The 22,055-nt window shown below is 43.4% G+C and overlaps 1 protein-coding gene across 2 annotated transcripts; it reads right to left on the bottom strand.

The window, feature by feature from the left end:
* Positions 1 to 9,981: 9,981 nt before the first annotated feature.
* On the bottom strand, positions 9,982 to 21,992 carry CCNJ (cyclin J). 2 transcript variants are annotated; one of them, XM_025179762.3, is made up of 6 exons: positions 21,805 to 21,992; positions 21,208 to 21,336; positions 18,262 to 18,472; positions 15,139 to 15,438; positions 14,891 to 15,017; positions 9,982 to 13,068 (listed from the first exon to the last, which is right to left on the bottom strand). In XM_025179762.3, the coding sequence occupies exons 2-6, from the start codon at positions 21,274 to 21,276 to the stop codon at positions 12,657 to 12,659; spliced, it is 1,119 nt and encodes a 372-aa protein (XP_025035547.2). In that variant the 5' UTR covers positions 21,277 to 21,336; positions 21,805 to 21,992; the 3' UTR covers positions 9,982 to 12,656. The 2 variants fall into 2 exon arrangements, with proteins under 2 accessions (XP_025035547.2, XP_006113232.2); XM_006113170.5 differs by having other exon boundaries at positions 14,891 to 15,050; positions 21,805 to 21,989.
* Between the last annotated feature and the right edge of the window lie 63 nt (positions 21,993 to 22,055).

Genomic DNA, 22,055 nt, shown 5'->3' on the forward strand with positions numbered 1-22,055 from the left:
TACAGAGAGCAGCAATGATTTGGACTTTTGGAAGTCATTGGAGACAGTAAACAGGAAATGCCACGTTGCCATTTTTACATGCACTTAAATTCCAGCTTTGGACTGCACTTTAAAGGGAGAGGCTGGAACTGTGGAAGGAGTAACTCAAACTGCAGTGTTACCTTGCGAACAATAGTTCTCTGAGTGCTTGTTCACATTGATTCCAATCAGGCATGCACACATTGCATGCACGGATGCTGGAAATTCTTCCCTTAGCAGCTCCCGTCAGGTTGGCTAGGGAGCTCCCTGGAGTGGCGCCTTTATGACGCTCAATATAAGACCCTGCTGCTCCCCCTCAGTTCCTTCTTACTGCTCGTGACAGTCATTGGAACAACATTTGCTAGCATCACAAGTGCTTCCCTTCAGTTGTTTGTAGTTTATAACTTCAGCTCTTAGTTTAGGAGAATTTAGCATTGTAATATTGTTTAGGGCAGTGGCAGGGAACTCAGGACTATTGTATCATTTGGAAAGCCACAGTTTAGAAAGAAATCACTGGAAAATGAGAACTTGAGCAGTTGCAAGTGTCCATTTATTTCATGACACAGAACTGGCAGATAGAAAAACTATTTATCTGAACCAGCCCAAACCAGCTGGGATGACCCCTAGGGTATGTCATGGGGTATCCCGAAATAGCTACCCCGTGTCTTCACAAGCCACCCATTATTTCGAAATATTTTTCAAAATAACGAGCGCACATCCCAGTAACCCTCATTCCATGAGGGTTAAGGGATATCTCGAAATAGCACTTTATTTCAAAATAAACTCAAAATAAGCTACGCAATTTGCTTATATCAAGTTTACAGTACAGTGTAGACATAGCCCTGGTGACCTAACTCAGTAACTATAACAACAAGATCTATATCTACAATCCCAATACACAACATATTCCTCCCCTCTCCCCAAATAAGAATGTCCCTTTAATAAAACAAACACTAAACTAGGGAAGGGGGGTAGACTGCCTCAAGTTCCCAGCTAACTCTGGGGATTATTTTGCCCCATTTGTGGGTTAACCTTAACTAAAGGTCCAGCCATTGAGGAGGCCTTCTTTCTCTAGGTGAATTATGGTGGACATCTGGCATTCTTACACTCCAAGGTGTTATGGGTGTGGGCATGACAATGGGCTGGGAACTTGAAGCGCGAACAGGTGAGGCTGTCAGATCAGCCTACTCAGGGAGTGGGTTTATATGTTTGCCGCAGGCGGTGATGGAAGAGGAGAGGGTGATGGAAGAGCAGCGTGGGAGGGTGTGTGTGTGTGGGGGGGGGGGAATCTAGTGCTCATGGGGAGCTGGTTTTTAAGACAGCTCTTCACGGACACCGGCTCCTGCCTCCCCTCCTTGCTGCTTCTGATATAGAGGCAGAAAGGTGGGAGGGAGTGCATGTAATCAACAGGATTAACTAGTAAAACCAGGATTATCAGTTAATTGTATATTCATCTACACATTGGCATCCCTAATCTAGAATAGTGAGTGGGCCGCATGAGTGGCATTCCTTCATGTCCATGGGCTGCCAGAGTGTTGTAACCAAGACAATCTCCTGGGATAGAGCAGTTTTGCTAAATGTGCTTATGTACCTAGAATTTGTAGGATATGCTGACTGAACTGTAGCAGTGCTTTGATTGGAAGCAGAGTGCACACACGACTCTCACAGTCAATGTCTCGTGCAATCAGCACACACCTCCCTTCACGAGACTGCTTTACCTGTGTGTCACTATAGCGATACTGGCAGAAACCCCCCCTACGCATATGGAAACCAGCAGACTCTGGCAACCCCTGTGTGTGGACTATAGTAAACAAAACTTCTTGTGGGCCATAAGTAGAAGCCTGATGGGCTGCACCACTGGATAGATGCTTCAAAATTCAAAATAAACGCTGCTTTTTTGGCGGGTAATTTTCTTTGGTTTATTGGGAGATGGCACCCTTTTTATTATGTTCTGATAAGTCTCAGAGGGATAGAGTGTTAGTCTGTAACTTAATAAAAAATGAGTAGTCCTGTAGCACCTTAGATACTAACAGATATATATGTATGCTCATCTGAGTGAGTTTTGCTCTAACATGTTCTAATAAGGCCACCATGTAAAAATTTCCCCTGAAAATTAGAGAAGATAACAGTAATACAAGCAAAAGTTAAGACTGTGAGCATTCAGCAAAGTCAAATATAAAAAGACACAATTTTGATTTTAGTATATATACAGTCTGTGTGCAATTATTTTTTCCAATGAAACCTTAAAAATGCTATTTTATTTCAGTTTAACATGGTAAAGAAGGAGCAGGATAATGCTTAGCATTTTAGAATACCAGATCTGAGCTGAGTTGGGAAAATAACAATTTCTTTGACTCATTGGCAATTTTTGCAAAATTGAAGAAAAAAGTCTCAGGTGATACAAAAAAACCCCCATTTTCAGCAAATTAGAACATTGGGGAAAAATCATTTTAGATTAAATAAAATGTTTTATTGAAGCCAAAATAAAGTGTTTCATTTCAGTATTTAAAAAGAAATAAAATTAAAGAAAATTTGGTAACACAAAATTGTTTTAAAACAAATATAATTGTGTCAAAATGAAATGTTTGTTCTTAAGAATCAGATAAACTTTTTTTTTCTGAACAAACAGTTCAGTAAAATCAACAGAAATTTGCAAAATGTTTTTGGGTGACAAACCTACATATTTTGCTGAAAAAAGTTTGTTGGAAAAATTTGCCCAGTACTTGCTTTAAGACTTCTCTTGAGCTCTGTTTTAAAGGCATTTTATTCAGTTTGAAGGTGGTACTGTGGGAGTAGCTGTAGAATGTCAGATCACTCTATTTATAGAAGCTAGATCAGTGTTGGTAAGTGACTCATTTAAATGATGTGCATAGCCATTTTCAGTTGTTTATTTTTAAAGAGCAGACTTTTACAAAGATATAGACTGTCCTGATTTATCATATACTAATCAGAAACTAATTCTTAAAATTTGACTTTAGTAAATTTACAGCAGTGAAATATGAGGGTAAATTATTATTTTTTAATTACAAGGGATGTAATGCTTGTGAAAGTTGCCTGTTTGACAGCACTGTAGGCTGAAGTAATGTTTATCCACATAATAGAAAAGGAAAGCTGCTTCGTACAGCTGCCCCATGCCTCATCCTTGTAGGAATTATGGAGAACTGCAACTGCTGAGCAAACTACTCATCCATCTCATATCCTGGGTCAAGATTGGAGGTTTTACACAATGGAGTCAAATTCTTGCAAGTCCTTGAAATTCATTTATAGGTTAAATAACAGCAAATAGTGCTTTTATTTATCTAGGTATCTAATTTTTTAATCTGCCTACTACTAACAAGTAGCCAGTGGCACTGAGTTCCAGAGGTTAACAATGCATTATGCAGAAAAGTATTTATTTATATTTGTTTCCTTTTAATTTCAACAAACAAATATAAAAAATGTAAATAGGGACATCGCAGTATTTTTCTCTGTACCATTCAATACCTTTAATCCCAGTATGTTATAGAAATTGATTACTGTATTCTCTTTCTCTCTCTCATACACGTTATGTTAATTCCCTGATTGGTTACAAAGTAAATGAAACAGAAAACCAAAGGGATAAAACAACTGCTAAAGTTGATAAGTAATTGTTTTAATATTTTAAAAGAATGTCCATCCCAGGTCCAAACTCTGCAACATGGGTTCAACTGTGAAAGCACTGCTGTCTAACTCTATTGACCCTGTATTGCTAGCTATAGCTCGACCCTTCAAGGGATCTAAGATGGAAGAGCAATTCTACTGTGTTTTCTAGTGTCACCGTTAGAACAAATGTACCTGTATTCTCTTGCTATGGTCCAGCAAGGGTACACCTGCTTTTAGGCTTCCAACTCTTCAGCAGTTATGTTGTGTCTCTCCCTCCTGCTGTGTGTTTTATCTGAATGTGCAGTTAACTGCCTACACTGTGTTATTCCCAGCAAGTTAAACTGCCTCATCAGGCCAGCATCTGCACTCTGTTTATTCTTGAAGGCTGTAAATAATGAAATTGTTCATAGTTATAAGTGACCACACAGCTCTAAGCAAGGACATTTATTCTCAAGAGAACATAACAGAGAAAACATTAAAATGATACAACAACTTATGCACATGCTCATAAGCCTACTGGACATGATCCCTCCAACTCCAGCATGGGCTCTGTTGTAAGTTAATCCTTCAAACTCCGCCAAGGGTTTTTGCTGTGGTTTCAAGTTCATAATAGCCTCAGCACAGGACAAGCACACACTGTGCAGATCATCCTGGTTTTTTTTTATACATCTTAGCTCTTGAACTTCAGCCTTTCAGAATAAATAACCAGCAGATAATGGTTCTTTCCTCAGGGCATAGCATCAACAGGTTGAGTTTTTAAAAATATTTTACAGTGAGCATTTGTATTCCTTTCCCCCTGCATGTTTCCCAGGAATTTTACTTCACGCATAGAGGACATACTATAGTTATGCTTCCTCCCGGGCTCAGGAGGATGCTCCCTAGGGTGTGTGTCTCATCTCACTGTCTTCACCCCAGAAAAGTGTGATTAAAGAAGCCTCCTCAGTGGGCACCCATCTCATCTGAATGAAGATACTGCACAGGGAACATGGATGCCACAGGAGTCCAAGTGCACATAAAACGTCTGGAAGTGAGAACTATCTGAGAAGCCTGCAAATAATTCTTACTGGTCATACACTCCTAGTATATCCAGGTAACATCAGACAACACAGCCACACTGTTCTTCATCAACAAGCATGGGGCGGGGGGACAGGATTTACTGAATTAGAGTTTTTATAATTCACTATTTTCCTCCTTCTTTCTCCCCATTCCCTATTTATTTTGGAACTGGACTTTTAATAATCCATTCACCTGAAGAAGTGGGTTTTACCCACAAAAGCTCATGATACAACCTACATATTTTGTTAGTCTTTAAGGTACCGCATGACTATTTGTTTTATAAGTTTTTCCAGTTACAGACTAACTCAGCTACCCTTCTGAAATTCAATATATTGTTTGTTTACTTTCTAAGAGGGGTGGGCGAGATTCTGTGGCCTGCACTGTGCAGGGGGTCAGACTAGATGATCATAATGGTCCCTTCTGACCTTAAAGTCTATGAGTCTATGAGTGTATGTAACAGCATTGTGCTTAGTAAACAAGGGGAACTGAGTAAATTACTTTCACATGCACAAAACTGGAAAATCTGATTGTAAAATCAAAAATTTGGCAGGGAAACACATAAGGGTAGTATATGAACCTGTCTTCAACCCTCTTGCATCTGACTTCATTAAGCTGACGTTTCCTTTTACCAGCAAAAATATATTATTGCCTAGTTACTTAAGGACGCAAAGAAATGTGTACACATATGCAAGATGAAAAAAATGAAGCCAAAGTTATTACAAGCACCATATTGTAAGAAAGTGTGGGAATCATCTATAGGATCATGTGGGCCAGGAGAGAGAGGTAAAATTCTATGCAATGTTGCAGTGACTCTGGCTGCTATTTATTTTAGTTATGCTAATTATTCACAGTTTTTTGTCAGCAAGATTCTATTTTACTGTAGTTGGAAGCAAAATATCTTTTAAATTTACACAATTGAACAACAGAATAAGTCAGTGATCTAAAACCAATGATCCTTCCAGTTTGATAGTTTGTCAGTAATTGGTTTCCAATTGTATTTATACTAAAGGCAAACTACAATTTAAGAACTTCTCTTGCAAGCTTTTATACTGGAGCATAACTTTAATCAGAAGAATTCTGTTGGACTCAGACTATTCATGTGAGTAAAGTTATTTACAAGCTGTAATTAGGTCTCAACAGGAAAGAGCAGTGAAGTAGAATGAAGCAGGGCCTGTACTGTGAGGCCTGAGAAACTCAGGGTATGTCTATACTACCACCCTAGTTCGAACTAGGGTGGTTAATGTAGGCAACCGGAGTTGCAAATGAAGCCTGGGATTTGAATTTCCCAGGCTTCATTTGCATATTGCCGGGCGCCGCCATTTTTAGATGTCCGCTAGTTCGGACTCCGTGCCCGCGGCTACACGCGGCACGAACTAGGTAGTTCAGATTAGGCTTCCTATTCCAAACTACCGTTACTCCTTGTGGAATGAGGTGTACCGGTAGTTCGGAATAGGAAGCCTAATCCGAACTACCTAGTTCGTGCCGCGTGTAGCCGTGGGCACGGAGTCTGAACTAGCAGAAATTTAAAAATGGCGGCGCCCGGCAATATGCAAATGAAGCCCGGGAAATTCAAATCCCGGGCTTCATTTGCAACTCCGGTTGCCTACATTAACCACCCTAGTTCAAACTAGGGTAGTAGTGTAGACATACCCTCAGATTCTGTTAGGCTAGCTTAATATTTGGGTCTTAGGGTATGTTTACTACAGTGTTATTTCGAAATATCTTATTTCGAAATAACGCGTCTACACACAAAATGCATTTTGAAATAGCGTTTTGCTATTTCGAACTAGCACATCCACACTGATTGGATGCTGAATTGCATTTAAGGCTGGCCAGAACTGGTTCTGGCAGGGCATCAGGTAAGGAGTTACCTGGTGTGGCCGCTGCCTGAGGCTATCTGAGGCCTCCCACCGGACAGCCGGTTCTCAGGTTTCCCTGCTTGCTTGCCTACCTCGCTGAGGGACAGCAAAGCGTTTTTTCTCTGCATGCTCTGGTGCCCCTCACTCAGGACACCACAGCACTCTGCAACATGGAGCCGGAGCTGCCCCTGTGCACTCTGGTGCTTCTTGTGGACACGTTGCTGCGAGTCTGGCAGCACTTTCTGCAGGCTGCCTCATAGGAGCTGCAGCAACCCAACCCCCAGGCCTTCTTACAAACCCTCTTGGGGTATGTGGAGGAGCAGCTGCAGCACTTGGACGCCAGCGTGCCCCGCCGCATCTGGCATCTGGACACCAGCACCAAATGGTGGGACCAAATTGTCCTGGAACACTTGGGAGACCAACAATGGTTCCAGAACTTCAGGATGAAGAAGGACACCTGCTCTGTGAGTGGCTCACTCCTGCTCTGTGGCGACGGGACACGCGTATAAGGCCTGCCATTCCCCTCCAGAAGCATGTTGCCATTGCCCTCTGGAACTTTCCACGCCAGATAGCTACCGATCCATGGAGAACCAGTTTGGCATGGGGAGACCCACCGTTGGGGCTGTGCTCATGCAGGTATGGCAATCTCAGGTGACTGTCCCATGAGGGGGGGAGAAGGAGGAAATGGGCTGCCCTTGGGGAAGGGCGGGGTGGAGGTGGTGTAAGTCCCTCCCTGGGAGGGTTTGTTCTGTCCCAGCAGCACAAAGGCCTGACTGCAATGGCCAGGATTACTGGGGGCTGCACCTGGTGCATGGGGGAGCAGGGGATTAGAAGGGAGAGGAGGAAACTCTCGGGCACCCACCTGCCCCTGTGATTATTGGGCTTTGTGTGTTCTTCTGCAGGTGGTCAGGGTGATCAAGACTTTCTTGTTCCACCAAGTCATCCGCCTGGCAGATATTGATGCCATCATCGAGGGATTTGGCACCCTGGGCTTCCCTAACTGCGGGGTGGAGGGGGACGTGGCTATCGACAGGACACATGTACCTCAACCGGAAGGGATACTTTTCAGTGATCCTGCAGGCTGCGACTGACCACCGGGGCCACTTTGTGGACATTAATGTTGGCTGGTCAGGCAAAGCCCACAACGCACGGGTCTACAGCACCTCTTCCATGTGCCAGAGGCTGCACGCTGGGACTTTCTTCCCTGACCACCACATCACAGTCAGAGATGTGGACATGCCTGTCTGCCTGGAGGGGGAAGCGGCCTATTCTTAGCCTCTGAGGATAGAGCAAGAAGCAATGGGCTTAAACTGCAGCAAGAGACGTTTAGGTTGGACGTTAGGAAAAGGTTCCTAACTGCCAGGGTGGTCAAACACCGGAATAAATTGCCCAGGGAGATTGTGGAATCTCCATCTGTGGAAATATTTAAGAGTAGGTTAGATAAATGTCTATATGGGATGGTCTAGACAGTACTGGGTCCTGCCATGAGGGCAGGGGACTGGACTTGACGACCTCTCAAGGTCCCTTCCAGTCCTAGTATTCTATGATTCCATACAGCCCTGGCTGATGAAGCCCTACACTGGACATCTCAACCCTTCCCAACAGGCATTTAATGCCAGGCTCAGCAAGGTCCACATCATGGTCGAGGATGCCTTCAGGCAGCTGAAGGCCTGCTTTAGATGCCTCTTCACCCGCTTGGGCCTCTGAGAGCAGAATATTCCACATGTGGTGGCAGTGTGCTGTGTGCTGCACAATGTGTATGAGCGGAAGGGGGAGGCCTTCCTGTCAGGCTGGGTGGCAGAGGCTGAGCGCTTGGCCAGCCTGTATGCGCAGCCCTGCACGGCTGCCCACTGGGAGGCCATTCAGTGGGGCTGTCTGCAGCTGGGAGTCCCTGCGGGAAAGCTTCTATCCGGAGCACCAGTAACAGTGCTCCCTAGTCCACCCCACTGGGGGCTTGTCTCTCACTCCTCCCTCACATCCTTCCACTTTCCCCTCACTTCCCTCTGGAGACAGGTTTTTTTTGAACAAACTGAACTCTGTTTATTGAACCGAACTGGGTGGGAAATGAAACTCCGGTGAGACTGGGGAAAGAAGGTGGGAGAGGGGAGGAGAAAGGGTTGGAGAGGGGAAGGGGAAACTTGGGAGAAGGGAGCTAGTAGGGGGAGGAAAGGGGAGGAAGGGGGAAGAGAAACTCAGGGTCACAGAGGTGCCAGGGCCGCCTGCTCCCAGCACCACGGGTCTGGGGGCCTCGGTGTCCCCGGGGGTGTGTGGAGGGAGAAGCAGGAGGGGGAGAGAGAGTGGGAAGAGGAGTGATCACTGGGGATGCAGCAGAGGCTGGAGCACGAGGGTCTGGAGATGGGCACAGATGGCATGGCCCTGGGCAAGCTGCTCCTGCCACCTCTCCTGCCGGAGCTGCAAGTCTTCTTCGACCCAGTGGTCGAGGATGCAGTGCAGGGCTCACAGTGCCCCCAGGTGCTGCCACTGGAATTCGTCCATTGGATGAGTGGGCCTGCGGAGCCTTCGGGTGCGGTAGGATGTCCCACATGGTGTGATGCAGCCACCAGGGCACCCTGGGAGGGCTGGAGGCCTCCTATTTCGAAATAGTCCCTATTCCCTGTCTATACAGCACCTATTCCGAATACCTATTTCAGCATTGGCACTATTCTTCATAGAATGAGGTTTACAAATTTTGAAATAAGCCCTCCACTATTTCAAAAGAGTTTCGAAATAGCGTTTTGCTGTGTAGACACTAGCATAGTTATTTCGAAATAACTTCGCTGTGTAGACATACCCTTAGAGACTAATGTGGTCTCACTTTAAATAGGTCCATATGTACCCCATTCTTTGAGAGAGAATGAGATTTTTTTTTTCCCTGTAACAGCAATTATAAGAAATTTCAAACATGGAGAAATGTATCAGCCTCTATGCATCGCTTATTCTTGTGTTGCGTGCCCCACAGGTAAGCTCTGGCAGCAAGACTGACTACAATTAAGGATCATAAACTCTGGATTTCTCAGGGTTCTGGTCACCAAAAACCATGTTGTTCATCTTCCCTCTCAATCCTGACCTTGGTCATATAATTCTACTATAACCAGAATGGGTTGCCAGTAAGACCTTTTAATATATATTTTATTTCCTACTATTGCAGTTAAGCTATTTCTTTCTCTGATGCAGCTGTACAATGGATACAATATCGTTGAAGTATACAATATTCTGGCTCATGCGGTAGATTTTTTTCAAACCCTCCCTGCACAATTTCCTTCCTGTTTTGTTGTTATAAATAGAGTTAGGAATACATTGACTGCTGCCACAGGAGAGATGTGAAGAGAACCCTCAAGTTCAACAGCTGTGGTTGGAATGAAGTTCCACATTGGTCAATTCAGGCATTTAAAATAAAATAAAAAAAGCCACACACACACACACGAGACAGATTTACTCAAAACTAGTTTTATTTTTAAAAAAATCCAAGTGCATAGCACTCATCCAGATTCCATTATTGTCAATGTTGTGCATTTATGAACATTTTAAATTATGCCATAAAATGCACATTCTGGTTCTCTCAGTAACAACTTGAAGTAGTGTACTTAATGAACACTGATAAAGCCCTTTTTAAATAACACACTGAAATTGTTCACAGTGCACGCTCCTTTCTCTATTTGCATTGCATCTGACATTACAGTATCAAACTAAATAAATTAAATCCCCCTCCCAAAAAGCATGTAGTGGATTCTTTTACAGTTAAGCCTAAGATCTTAAAATACAATCAAAATATCTTACTATATGTAGACCTTGAAGTATCAACTAATTGAATAATCACCTCTATAATTCCAGTGTTAATTACCTACTTTTATATGCAAAATACTTGATAGATTTACTAATATTTCAAAACAATCTATACTGCTCCATCATCATTAAAGATGACATATAGCCAATATATGCATTTAACAGACAAAACACTACAGGCATCTGTTATTTCAAGTCATGGTCCATCAGAAAACTGTACATTCATATAAATGAGGTAGTTAGACTGAAAACTTGGACATAGCATTGAACTGAAATCTGAAGATGGAAGACAGTTTCCCTTTTGGATTTATTTATTCCCTCTCTCTTCAAGCATCAATGAAATACAACTCAGGCATTTTAGGAGGTAGGAAACTTGCATGTACTTTCCCTCCTAAAAAAAAGAAATAATTTGGAGGGGAGAGATGAAGGGGAAAAAAAGGTAGCTCTTTAAGGAGGTAAAATAAGTTACTGTGCTCACCTGGTAGTTTATTCTCTAACATGAAGTAGAGTATCAACTCACCCTTACACTTTTTCCCAACCCTCCACTCAACCCCTCCTCATGAAAAATGACAATTTGAAATGTGATGTGTGTTAAACTAATTACAAGAAACAGAGGATTTCTTCTCCTCCATAATTAAGGGTGCGTTCTTGCAACACATTATGGTTCAGCTCCAGGAAGAGCCATCAAAACAAGCAGAAATGTCTTCCACAACTACTGAATATTTTGGGATGTCCCCCATTTCCACATTAATATTGATGTCATACACTCTTTGCTCACTCCCAATATTATTTGCAACAGAGTGTTTGTGAACTTCTGCAGATCGTATAATAATAGAAGGTCTGGCATCATGTCTGCCATTTAACCATGCTTTTAAGTGCTGCCATTAGAAATTAAACAAAAAAAACCAACCCCCCCCCTCAAAAAACAAACATACATTTTAGCCAATAAGGCGCTCTCCATCAATTCCCTCTCCCATACCAGATTTGGGGGGGTGGGGGGGAGTCAACTGCCTGATTTTGTAAACAAGCAACTTCTCAATTAACATATCTTCAACACCACCTTCATCCTCTGGGGCTGGAGGAATGAAAATTTCTACTCTCAGGCCATCTTGAGTTGTGGATGATATTGCAGCTCAGACAGCTATGTCATAAGCATCCTGCCTTCAACCTGGAAATACATTTTTGTTCTAGCAGAGAGAATACAATGTTGCTCTTCCACAGGAATCTTCCATAAAGGAGAAGAATGAGCTGCCCCAGTATTACCTGATAATGTATTTCCCTCCACTGTGCATTATGCTTGATATATGAAATACTGGATTTTTGTAAGCATTTAACGGTGCCTTTTCTGTATAGATTTAGAGACTCAGACTAGAGGATGTTCTGTATTGGTTGTGTTAATAAAATATAAAACCTCACAACTACTATTATGAGTTCTGGTACAGTAGGAGTTCAGCTTACACTTAGAGAACACCAGTACTCTGCCATCATCTGATAACACAGTATTGGGTGGCAGGGAGTAGCTAGGACTACAGTTAGACTTTATATATACACAAATCCCTTTGGTACTCTGCACTGTAGATGACCTGAAAGAAATATCAGCCTGGATTACACCCAGTAAAGTGTATATACACAAGCAGCACAGAGTCATTTTAAATAGATAATTCCCTGAGTTAGTGAGAAAGTGTTACTCTAAACACCTGAAATGAAAAAGAAAAAAAGGCATCTGTCCTGTTAGGCACAAGACTTAAAAACAGGCAAAAGTCTGCTAACTCAAGTGCCTTAAATTGGACATATACTGTACATAAGAACATGAGCAAAAAATGACAAGTAATTGCATTACTGATTTTGTCAATAAAAGTTTCTCTCTCTACATGGTCCCAATGTTTCTGGGGAAGTACATTGCTCAATGGATTCTTAAGTTTCAAATTTACTGAAAGTAAATCTCACTCAGTCCTGTAGGGAAGTATTGCATACATATGGCCTTTTCAAAGTAATACTGTATATCTCCTTCATTAAAAGATATGGCGCTAGTCAGTCCACAGCCATTTTCCTCTTCACCTGTATTTCAAGGTGGCTGTTAAGAGCACACTGCCCTAGAGTGTCAACAGTATTAGCACATAACTGCCATGTACACATTCCTTTTAGAAAACATACTACATGCTCATTCTTTGCAGATTCTGTACTCGAGCTAATCTATTTCATCGCTTGGTTGCCAATCCAGCTATTCTCCTTCTGGAAAGAGTGCTACTTTTATTTAGATTCTTGCCCTCAAATATATTTGAGGTTTGACAAAAACTAGGGTATCTAAATTTGTATTCATCACCTCTCAAAGCAAGGAGTAATACAAGGATACCGTCCATTGATCTGGTAACTCCGGTTGTAGGAGACACTTATACATGGCTTTACTTCTATTGGAACGGCAAGTGACATACTAGCACCAGTCTGTAGGTGACCTCGAGCCTGCATGCTGGATTGTAAACTGACAGGGCAAGTCTGCAGTGGGTAAGAGGACGTGTGACTAGATGACACAATCTGCTGACTGTTCTGCTGTTGTGACGTTTGATGGTGGTACTGTAATGGAGCTTGATGAGCCTGGAGATACTGTGATACATGTTGTGGAACATGAGCCTGCTGTGGAGTTGGAGCCGGGGTGGGAAACACACTATGTTGTGCAGACTGGGCATGTTGTCCTTTTTGCTTATTTGCTTCTTTTACATCATTGTCATGAGCACTAGGATTCAAACAGAAAATAAGACCATTTAAGTCTACTTTATGTATAAGTTTAAGAGTATCCTAACTGTAAAGCTGTAACAGCCATTAAATATTGAAAACTATGCTTAAAGTCATTAAAGAACATGAATTGCTTCTTAATAGGCACACTAAGAAGTTTAAATGATTTTAAAAACTAGGGCCAAGAACATCTTAAAAGGCTACAATGTTAATAAAAGAATTTGCATTTAAGAGTTAATGAAATTAGCCTGGTTGGATATAAAGATGTCAGTAGCATAGTATTTGCTAGACATACAACACTGCAGTGACATTAGCGTATGAGAATTAGAAAGTGACATTTATGGTGGCTAATCAGTTTCTAGCAATGCATGATTGTACTGTAATCATCTCAATCCCTCAGAGTCATTGATACTACTGTGATTGTGAGGATTACCAACTTGCTTGGGGTGCCTTGCTGAAGTGACACTGTGGTAGCTCCATCCCTTTGGTCTTCCAGAGAGGTGTTCAGTACTTACTTTCCCACCCTAATGGGGTTCTTGGTATCTTTGTTCTTAGACAAGGTTTGATACTGTAATTCATCATTACTGTATACAGTACAAGGCCACCAAGGGAGATGGCTATGGACAAGAGTGCCACCTTCCTAGAGAGGACAGTTTATTTTAGAGAGTCTGGATTCAGATTTCTCTCTTCTTTATGTGCTAACCAAAGTCTGGAGGTGAACGAGAGCAAATGCCAACAAGAGGGAAATGATGCTGTTGACCTAGGGATTCATCTAGAAGAATGGAATTGATGAATTGGGAATGTATCTTCACCATTTTTATATGATTCAATTTTGTGGTCCTACTGGATGCCCTGGCACATCTGATGTGTAGATAGCACTGGCCTGCCATTTTTCCATTTATTAATAATAAGGCAGCAAGCCTTCACCTCTCAGTTATGGGCCCCTCCCAGACTATCCCCACTTTTGTAACCTGCTCCAGTGACTGCATCCTCTACTCAGAAAGCGCTAAATTCCTGAGGCTTAAGTAGATCTTCCATGTGCTCAGTACAGTTCAGTGGATATCTATTAAATTCAATTATCTGCATAGAGCTTTAGATTGGGAACCAGGTGTTAAAGGAATCTGCTTCCACATGTGCATTTGTGACAGCTGAGATCTGCTACAGCAGTGTTTCTCAACTTTTTTTTTTTAAAAAGAGTATCCCAGTACCTACAGTTTTCAGACACACACTTTTTTTCTACCATTGCAACACATTTGTTTAGACATCTTAATCGTAGCCGGGTGGGGAATGACATTTTTGGGTATAGAAAGTATAAAAATAATAAAACGCTGTAAAACTTAAAACAAAAATTCAGTTCTCCAAATTTCAGTTGTGTTGACGTACCCCCCAGATTTCTCTTGAGTACCTTTCCGGGTACTTGTACCACTGGTTGAGAAACATTGTGCTACAGCACCCCAAATGCACTCAAAGTCCTTCCCCTGAACTCCAGTTTTTGGACAACCTGACTGCCCACCGCAGCCCAAGTTTGGTGATGTTCAGACCATGCTGCATATCTTGTTTATTCTGTTCTTTTGTCTGAGTATTTTATTTGCTAGGGGGAGGAAACTTAAAGGAGTTAGGTCAGGTGAGGTTTTCTGAAAGTTGGAAAGGTTTTAGGTTGGTTTAATTATTTAATAAATATTGTATAGTACTTGGAACACTTTTGACATAGATGCTACACAAGCTCACTGCCAACATTATTTCTGTAAATACTGTTTTTAGTTTAAGTGTCCTCAATATGTTATGGAGACATAGCTTTACAAATGAAACACCAACAAACTTACATTAATAGTCGTTCAATACACGGAACCATAAAATCCCAGGAGTATGCAGTAAGACGATGCAGTCGAGTTGGCCATGTTGGAGAGAGGCGTAGGATAATTCTTGAAGAAGCCACACATGCAGTAGCCACTAATGAAGGAGCATAATTTAAAAATGCATGATCTGGATAGACACAAAAATTGTTTAGATGAGTTAGACACAAATATTATTTAAGAAATAAGACTGAACTAAACCAAACCATGCAACACACCTTGCAGAGATACTTCCAGAAAATAATCAGCATATTTTGCCATGTATAACTTGGTCTTCTCTAAGGAAACCATTGGCCAGCCATCATGGAGATCTGTCTCATGGACAGCAATTGAAAGGTAATATTCGATGAAATGAGCAGCAGTTGGGAGGCACAAGTTCCACTGGAATGTTTCTAGCAACAACAGCTCCATGTGTAGCAAGTTCTGTTTTGTTAATACCAGATTCATGTTAGTCATACAACCTAAGCTGTTCAATTGTTCGAGCTTCGGGACACTATCTTCCTTTTCTTCAAATTTACCTTGGGGCAGGGAGAGAGAAATAAAAATATAAATGAGAAACATGAGTATGATACCAAACAACATTTGCTAGTACTGTTAACATTACACTTATTACACAATTATTTTGCCATGTCAAATAGTCTCCTGCATGCACAGTTCAAGGGATGGTTTGACTGAGGAGAGGAGGGACATGCTGTCAAGGGTTACGCTTTTGCTGATAGTTGCTATGCAACTTATAGGATATTACAGCAGTGTCACACTTCCTGTTGTCTGTATGAAAAAAGCTATAAAGAGACAAGGCCAGTTGCAGAGAGAGAATACTGATAATGGTATTGTGTTGCCCGACTAATTCATAAATTGCTACTACTTGTTCAGTAAGTTATTTTAAACCTCCCCTCCCCCCCCAAAAAAAATCACTGAAATACCACTGAGATTATCTTAAAAATAGTGCAAGAGTCCACCATTAGATTTTAGCTTTTTTAAAAAGGAAGTTTTTCCTTCTAAGTACAGTTAAGAAAAATCAACTTGGTACAGAGGCTTTAATGTACATTTCCATGTTCATGGCAATGTTTAAATTCAATAACTGACTTAACTGGAAATTAAGCCCTTCGGTCTGAATTTAGGATGCCAGTGTTTAGTTGAGTACACAATAAACTGATTAATTGATAAGCCCAGTTTTATCTTTTTTACTACACACTGTATAAGAGGCAGCAAGGGAGTGGGAAGGGGGAAAAGCAGGAGTCAGTTCTGTAGGGAGTGGGTTTTTAAGCTAGCTCTCCATGAGCACAGGATCCATGGAGCCGCCTGCCCCATGCTGCTGCCTCTCATAGGGTATGTCTACACTAGCTCGTTAATTCGAGCTAGGTAGGCAAATCAGGCAACCGGAGTTGCAAATGAAGCCTGGGATTTAAATATCCCGGGCTTTATTTGCATGTTCCCATCCGGCCGCCATTTTAAAATCCCCCTTCGTTCGAATGAACTGCCCGCTGCTACACGCGGCAGTTTAAAGTTAATCTGAACTAAATCCTTAATTTATTCTTAGTTTAAGGACTTAGTTCGGATTAACTTTAAACTGCTGCGTGTAGCCGCGGGCAGTTCGTTCGAATGAAGGGGGATTTTAAAATGGCGGCCAGACGGGAACATGCACATAAAGCCTGAGATATTTAAATCCCGGGCTTCATTTGCAACTCCGGTTGCCTGATTTGCCTACCTAGCTTGACTTAACGAGCTAGTGTAGACATACCCCTAGAGAGGCAGCAGCATGGAGAGGAGAAGGAGGCTTTCAAGCCAGCTTCCTGTGCATATCAGCTTATACAAGCTGCGGGGGGTGGGAGGCACAGGAGGGAGCTGGCTTTTAAGTGTGACAGCTTTGTGAAGCAGGCTACCCCTCCCGCCCCCTCATGCTGCTGCTTCCATCAGAGGCAGCAGCAGGGGAAGGAGGTAGGGGAGGCTGTCGCAGGGCAGCTTCCGTCTGCAGCGGGCCCAAGCTTGTTGCGGACAGTGGCTGCTCCATGAGATACCAGCACAGCCCCTCTGTCCACAGGTAGCTCAGACCCCTGCAGAAAGGGGCTGATGGTACCCCACACTGCTGCCACTGATACAGAGGCAGCAACGAACAGAAGCAGGGAACTCCCTGGGAGCACACTGGCTGCAGGCCTCACTCCGGGGACTATTGAATAATTGTGTAACTGATAATATTTTGTTAAGTTACACAACTATTCAATTAATTGCTATCTAACATCCCTAGTCTAAATCAAGTGAGTTTCAGTAATGTGTACCTAGAAATGCTTACTGTCAATTATGTCAACTTCCATAATTCTCTCCTTTTAAATGTGTGTCAGTACTTAAATTGTACATCCCTGGGAGAGGGACGATCTTTTTGTTCTATGTTTGTACAGCACCTAGCACAGCAAGACCCATATTGCTACCTCAGGCTATGTCTACACAGCAGTGTTATTTCGGAATAACTGATATCATTCCGAAATAGCAGGGCACGTGTCTACACTATAAGCAGTTATTTCGACATAATATCAAAATAATGTTGAGCTGGAGGACTTCTTACTCCAAGAAAAACCACTCTTCCTCCTACTGCCCTTACTCCTCGTAAAATGAAAGTTACAGGAGTTGGACTTCCTGCTGTGTAGACAGCACCAAAAGCTGAAATAAGCTATTTTGACTTAAGCTACGCAATTGACGTAGCTTAAGTTGCACAGCTTATTTTGGTTTTAGCCCTGCTGCATAGACATGCCCTCAGTTTCACCTTACCTTCCTCCTTTTTGAATTTCAAATTTTGTAGAAAAAGTGTATGTTCTTTAAGTAAATGAGGATTCTTCAGTTGCAATGGGACAGAGTCCACTCAATTTTCTTGGTTTTTCCAGTTGTAAAGGGTACCCATTTACTTTAACCATTTTTTTCATATTTTAGTTCTCACAAGATTATATAAATCCAAAAGTGATATTCAAGATGTCTTTTCTGCATCTACAGCAGATGAGACTTTTCTTCTTTTTCCTATGCACAATTTGGCAACTTGGAGATGACAGGTGACTTCCCTTAAAGAGAAGGATTTTCTTGCCTTGCAATTCCTTCCTAACATTTTTTTAAAAACTTCAATTTATTTGTGATAAACACTGTTCTGTGATTGTAGCCATTAGTGTCCTTCGTGCCCTTCACCAAATACCATCATAAGCTGAAACAAGAGTTTCGAGAGAGGTCTGTGTATTGGATCAAATTCTACTGTGCAGATCTTTTATGCATAATTTGCTTTCTCAATCTGCTTGATCACCTCAAGATGATTCTTTAGTTGGTAGAAGAATGAAAGCCAGTTAAATTACTGACATACTTACTTGCTAAAAGTAAACAGGAAAGAGCAACCACATGCAGCTGCTGAATGGATATATCATAGCGGTCCATAAAGAGGTCCAATAGATAGACAGCAAGATGTCGTGCAGCAGGACAGAGTCTGAAGCGATTGCTCACAATGGCAATCAGGTCTGCAAAATATCTTCTCAGATTTAACTGGGGAGACTGGCCTTTGTAGGAGGGCAGCTTTAACTCCTAGATAGAGAGCAGCATATAGTTGTTGCACAATCATTATTTTTATGCAAATTCACGTGAGAAAGATACATATGAAAATTGACTGGATTAATATATAGAAGACTTTTTAAAGCAGTTTTTAAGTGGTGCAGTCACAATTTTGGTATGTATTTTCACACAGTAGAACTGTTCTCCTGCTGGGAATTTCTATTTATTATTTTAGAATACCTATACAAGGACTATCTAGATTCTGCAGAACAATCATTTAAAATAGGACACTTATCAAGTTCACTTGGCCCAAAACATAGAAACAAACAAGCCAAATAACATTCAGTCAAGCCTACTGACTGACTAAGAAAAATTCTTATGGCATAGTCTGACTATAAGCACAGAACGTTCCAAGGACAGGAGTCTAACTGATAGCATGGTATTCTTCACTTTGAAAAGCAGGATTTCAGGCAACTGCAGCCAAAAGAGCACAGCTGATCTCCACTATTCCAAATGGACAAAAAAAAAAAAAAAAAAAAAAAAAAGAGAGAGAGAGGTACCCTCTGGAATCCAGATTAGGTATGGATTTGGAATATAATTCTTATTACAATAAAATTTCCTGGTTCGGTGACACCAGGTAGAGCTGAGATAACAAAAAAAAGTGTATAAATCCATAGAGTTTCAGGCAATAAGGGACCATCATGGTCATTTAGTTGACCTCTGGCACATCATAAGTAAGGATGCTAAAGAGTGGGTATTTGGCTAATCATGTAGTTGATACAATTTGTATTGACTAATTGTGTAGCTGATAAGGGAAGGCACTCTGCAGAGCTGCAGCTGGGGTAGCTCTCAGAACTAGCGTGTGCTGGGTCCTGGACCTCTGCACCTCTGCCTTTTAAATGTAGTAAGAGCCAGGCAGCTCTTACTACATTTAAAATTCAGAGCTACAGGGGTCCAGGGCCGGCATGGCTCACACCGAGTCCAACAGCCCCAGTTCGTGGTGGCCCAGGCTGGCTGCAGGCAGTGAGCTTCAGCCTGCCATGGGCAGAGACTGCTTCATGGCACTCTCTCCTACACCCCACTCCCTCGAAACAGGTGCTGCCTTTGATGGGGCAGCAATGCAGGGGAGAGGCAGGCGGCATCACGGAGACAGTGCTGAGGGGAACCGGCTTTTAAGCACCCCCAGCACCAGCTCCTGTTCTCCCCCCCCCCAACTTGCTGCTTCTGTATCAGGGGCAGCAATAGGGGGGGAAAAGGGGGAGGGGAAGAAAACGAACAGTTGAGTACACACATACCTTGTCACAAGAGTAACATAAAAGTTGTAAAATTATAACCACTCCTTTAATAGTTCCAAACTGTAAGATTACTAAAATTGTCTGGAATTTACTACTTTTCTTTGTAAATAAAAACTCTAATGTACTAGTTGTTTCTTATACATGGGCCCAGTAATGTGCATTAGGGAAGTAATCAGGCCCTTAAGAAAATTAATACAGTCACCAAAACTGCTTAGCTACATTTTTACTAGGCTAAATCATTGTAAACATATTTACAACTGTTGGGGGAAGGGGGAGGTGAGCCTTATCATTATCAAGAAGCAATATCAGCAAACATTGAAATGAGACAACTCCCAGCTAAGAGGAGTTTCAAAACAGGCTTGTCCTAACATTTATTATTGTTAGTAGACCCACTTTACAGCGCTCTTCTACATGGTCTCTAGCTTCCACTATGTTAAAAAAAAAGTATGGCTCTATTAATACTTCAAAACTAAATAAATAAAAGGACTGAATACATCACGACCAAAGGGTAGAGATAGGAGAAAAACAGGCTAGTTGGGTAAATACTCAGATAATCAGAACAGGATATACTTAGAGACATTACATATCTCAGCAGTTCAGTTGTAGCATGCACTGGAGCCAAATCTCTTTCCCTGCATTTTTAGTTCACTTGACTTTAACCTAGCATGTTTTCCCTCTCCTTTATATAGCAGATTATTTATAACCATTGTTATTTCCAAGACTTCCAACAAAGTTTAACATTGACTTACAGTAACGGTCATCAAGGTTACTGTGTTTCTGTTTTTTATTTTGCAGTCTGCCTCCTGGGAGGGTACCAGAAAATTAGGGTCCAGCATTCTTAACAAGTCGGGGAAGTTTCTACCAAGACATGTTAAACAGCGACGGGGGAAATCAGTGATACAACTCCTCCTCCCCTCCCTTGTCTTAAAGGAGCCAACCAGCTCCACTGTCCCAAGGGAATCAATACCTTTATGTACTTAGGGGGCTAAAATGCAATCAAGTGCTACCGTTCAAGTGCCAATTTACTTTTAAACGTGAATGACAGTGGGAACATACGCAAATCTTTCCACCTGAGCAGCCCAAAGCATCTCGCAAAAACCCAGTTAATTAATGCGCCCTCCCAAGACCCCCCCAGCCCTTTTGGCTGATGGAGCAGCTGGTTGTACAGTTTCGATACACGAGAGTTTCAGATGCCCAGCCAGAGGGTCCCCGTGGCTCAATGCTCTAGCGACAAGAGACAGTGGAGCTGCTTACAGAAGCAGGAGACAAAAGGAAGTCGCCTGCCCCACTAGCCTGTCCAGGGAACTGCCCTCTCACTCCCTTCCAGAGGGCTGTCCGAGCCCGTTCTCCTGCCACCCAGGAAGGGAAGAGAGGAGCCTCACGCCAGTGCAGCCCGAAGGCGGCATCAGAGCGAGGGATCTAGGCCGCCTCCCTCCGCGGCAAAATCCCAGAAGCCCCCCCCGGTCGAGGTACCTTGTAGCGAAGGGCTTGGTGGATGTCGGCGGCCAGCTGTCCTTTCCACCACTGCCCCTCCAGCTCCATGGGACAGTCCGGCGCGGCAGGGAGTCACAGCGGCACAGGGCGAAAGGCAGCAGCCGAAGTCTGCGCAAGAGAGAGGGGAGCGGCGCCCCTTAGTTCAGCCGTGGAGCCCGGGTGCACGCGCGCCCTACCCGCTGCAGCCCCTCTTCAGCTGCACCCAGTGACGGCAGCTCCCCCTCTCCCCTCAGCGCTCACTCGCCTGCCCGGCCCTTCGCCCCGGAGCGCAGGCAGCCCCGCTCCCGCACACAGCTGAGAGCCCGGGGCGGGGCGGGGGAGCGCAGCGCAGAGACCCGAGGGGGAGGCTAAGAAGCAGCCTCGCCCCCCAGCTGGGCTGCGCTCCAGCCTCGCCGTGCAGCCCCGGGGCTGGCTGCAGGGCCGGAATCCCGCCCCCCCGGCACAGCCCCGGGGAAAGCCCGGCGGAGGGGGAGCGCAGGGCAGGGGTCCCGGCCCGACACAACAAAGGGCCGGGCGGGGCAGGCGACCCCCGCCAGCGGCAACTTCCCCGCCGCTCCCAGCGCAGCCCCCACTCACCCCGAGCCACAGCTCAGCTCAGCGCCCCGGGGCCATCTCCCCGCCGCGTGGCCCCGCAGCTCAGCTCTGCCATGGGGCCGAGCAGCTCCCCTCGCCCATTGTTAAAGGGCGAAGCAGGCAAGTGTGTATACAAAGCCAGGCAGCAGGCACATGCCGCTGGGCCTCTGCCAATCTACTTTCGTTTTACAACGGGGTCTGGCCTGGGCGCTCCAATCACGGCCCGGCATTCATGGGCGCACAGGCTCTCCGCT

This window comes from Pelodiscus sinensis, chromosome 8 (assembly GCF_052426305.1).
Source record: "Pelodiscus sinensis isolate ZL-2025 chromosome 8, ASM5242630v1, whole genome shotgun sequence".
Taxonomy (NCBI): domain Eukaryota; kingdom Metazoa; phylum Chordata; order Testudines; family Trionychidae; genus Pelodiscus; species Pelodiscus sinensis.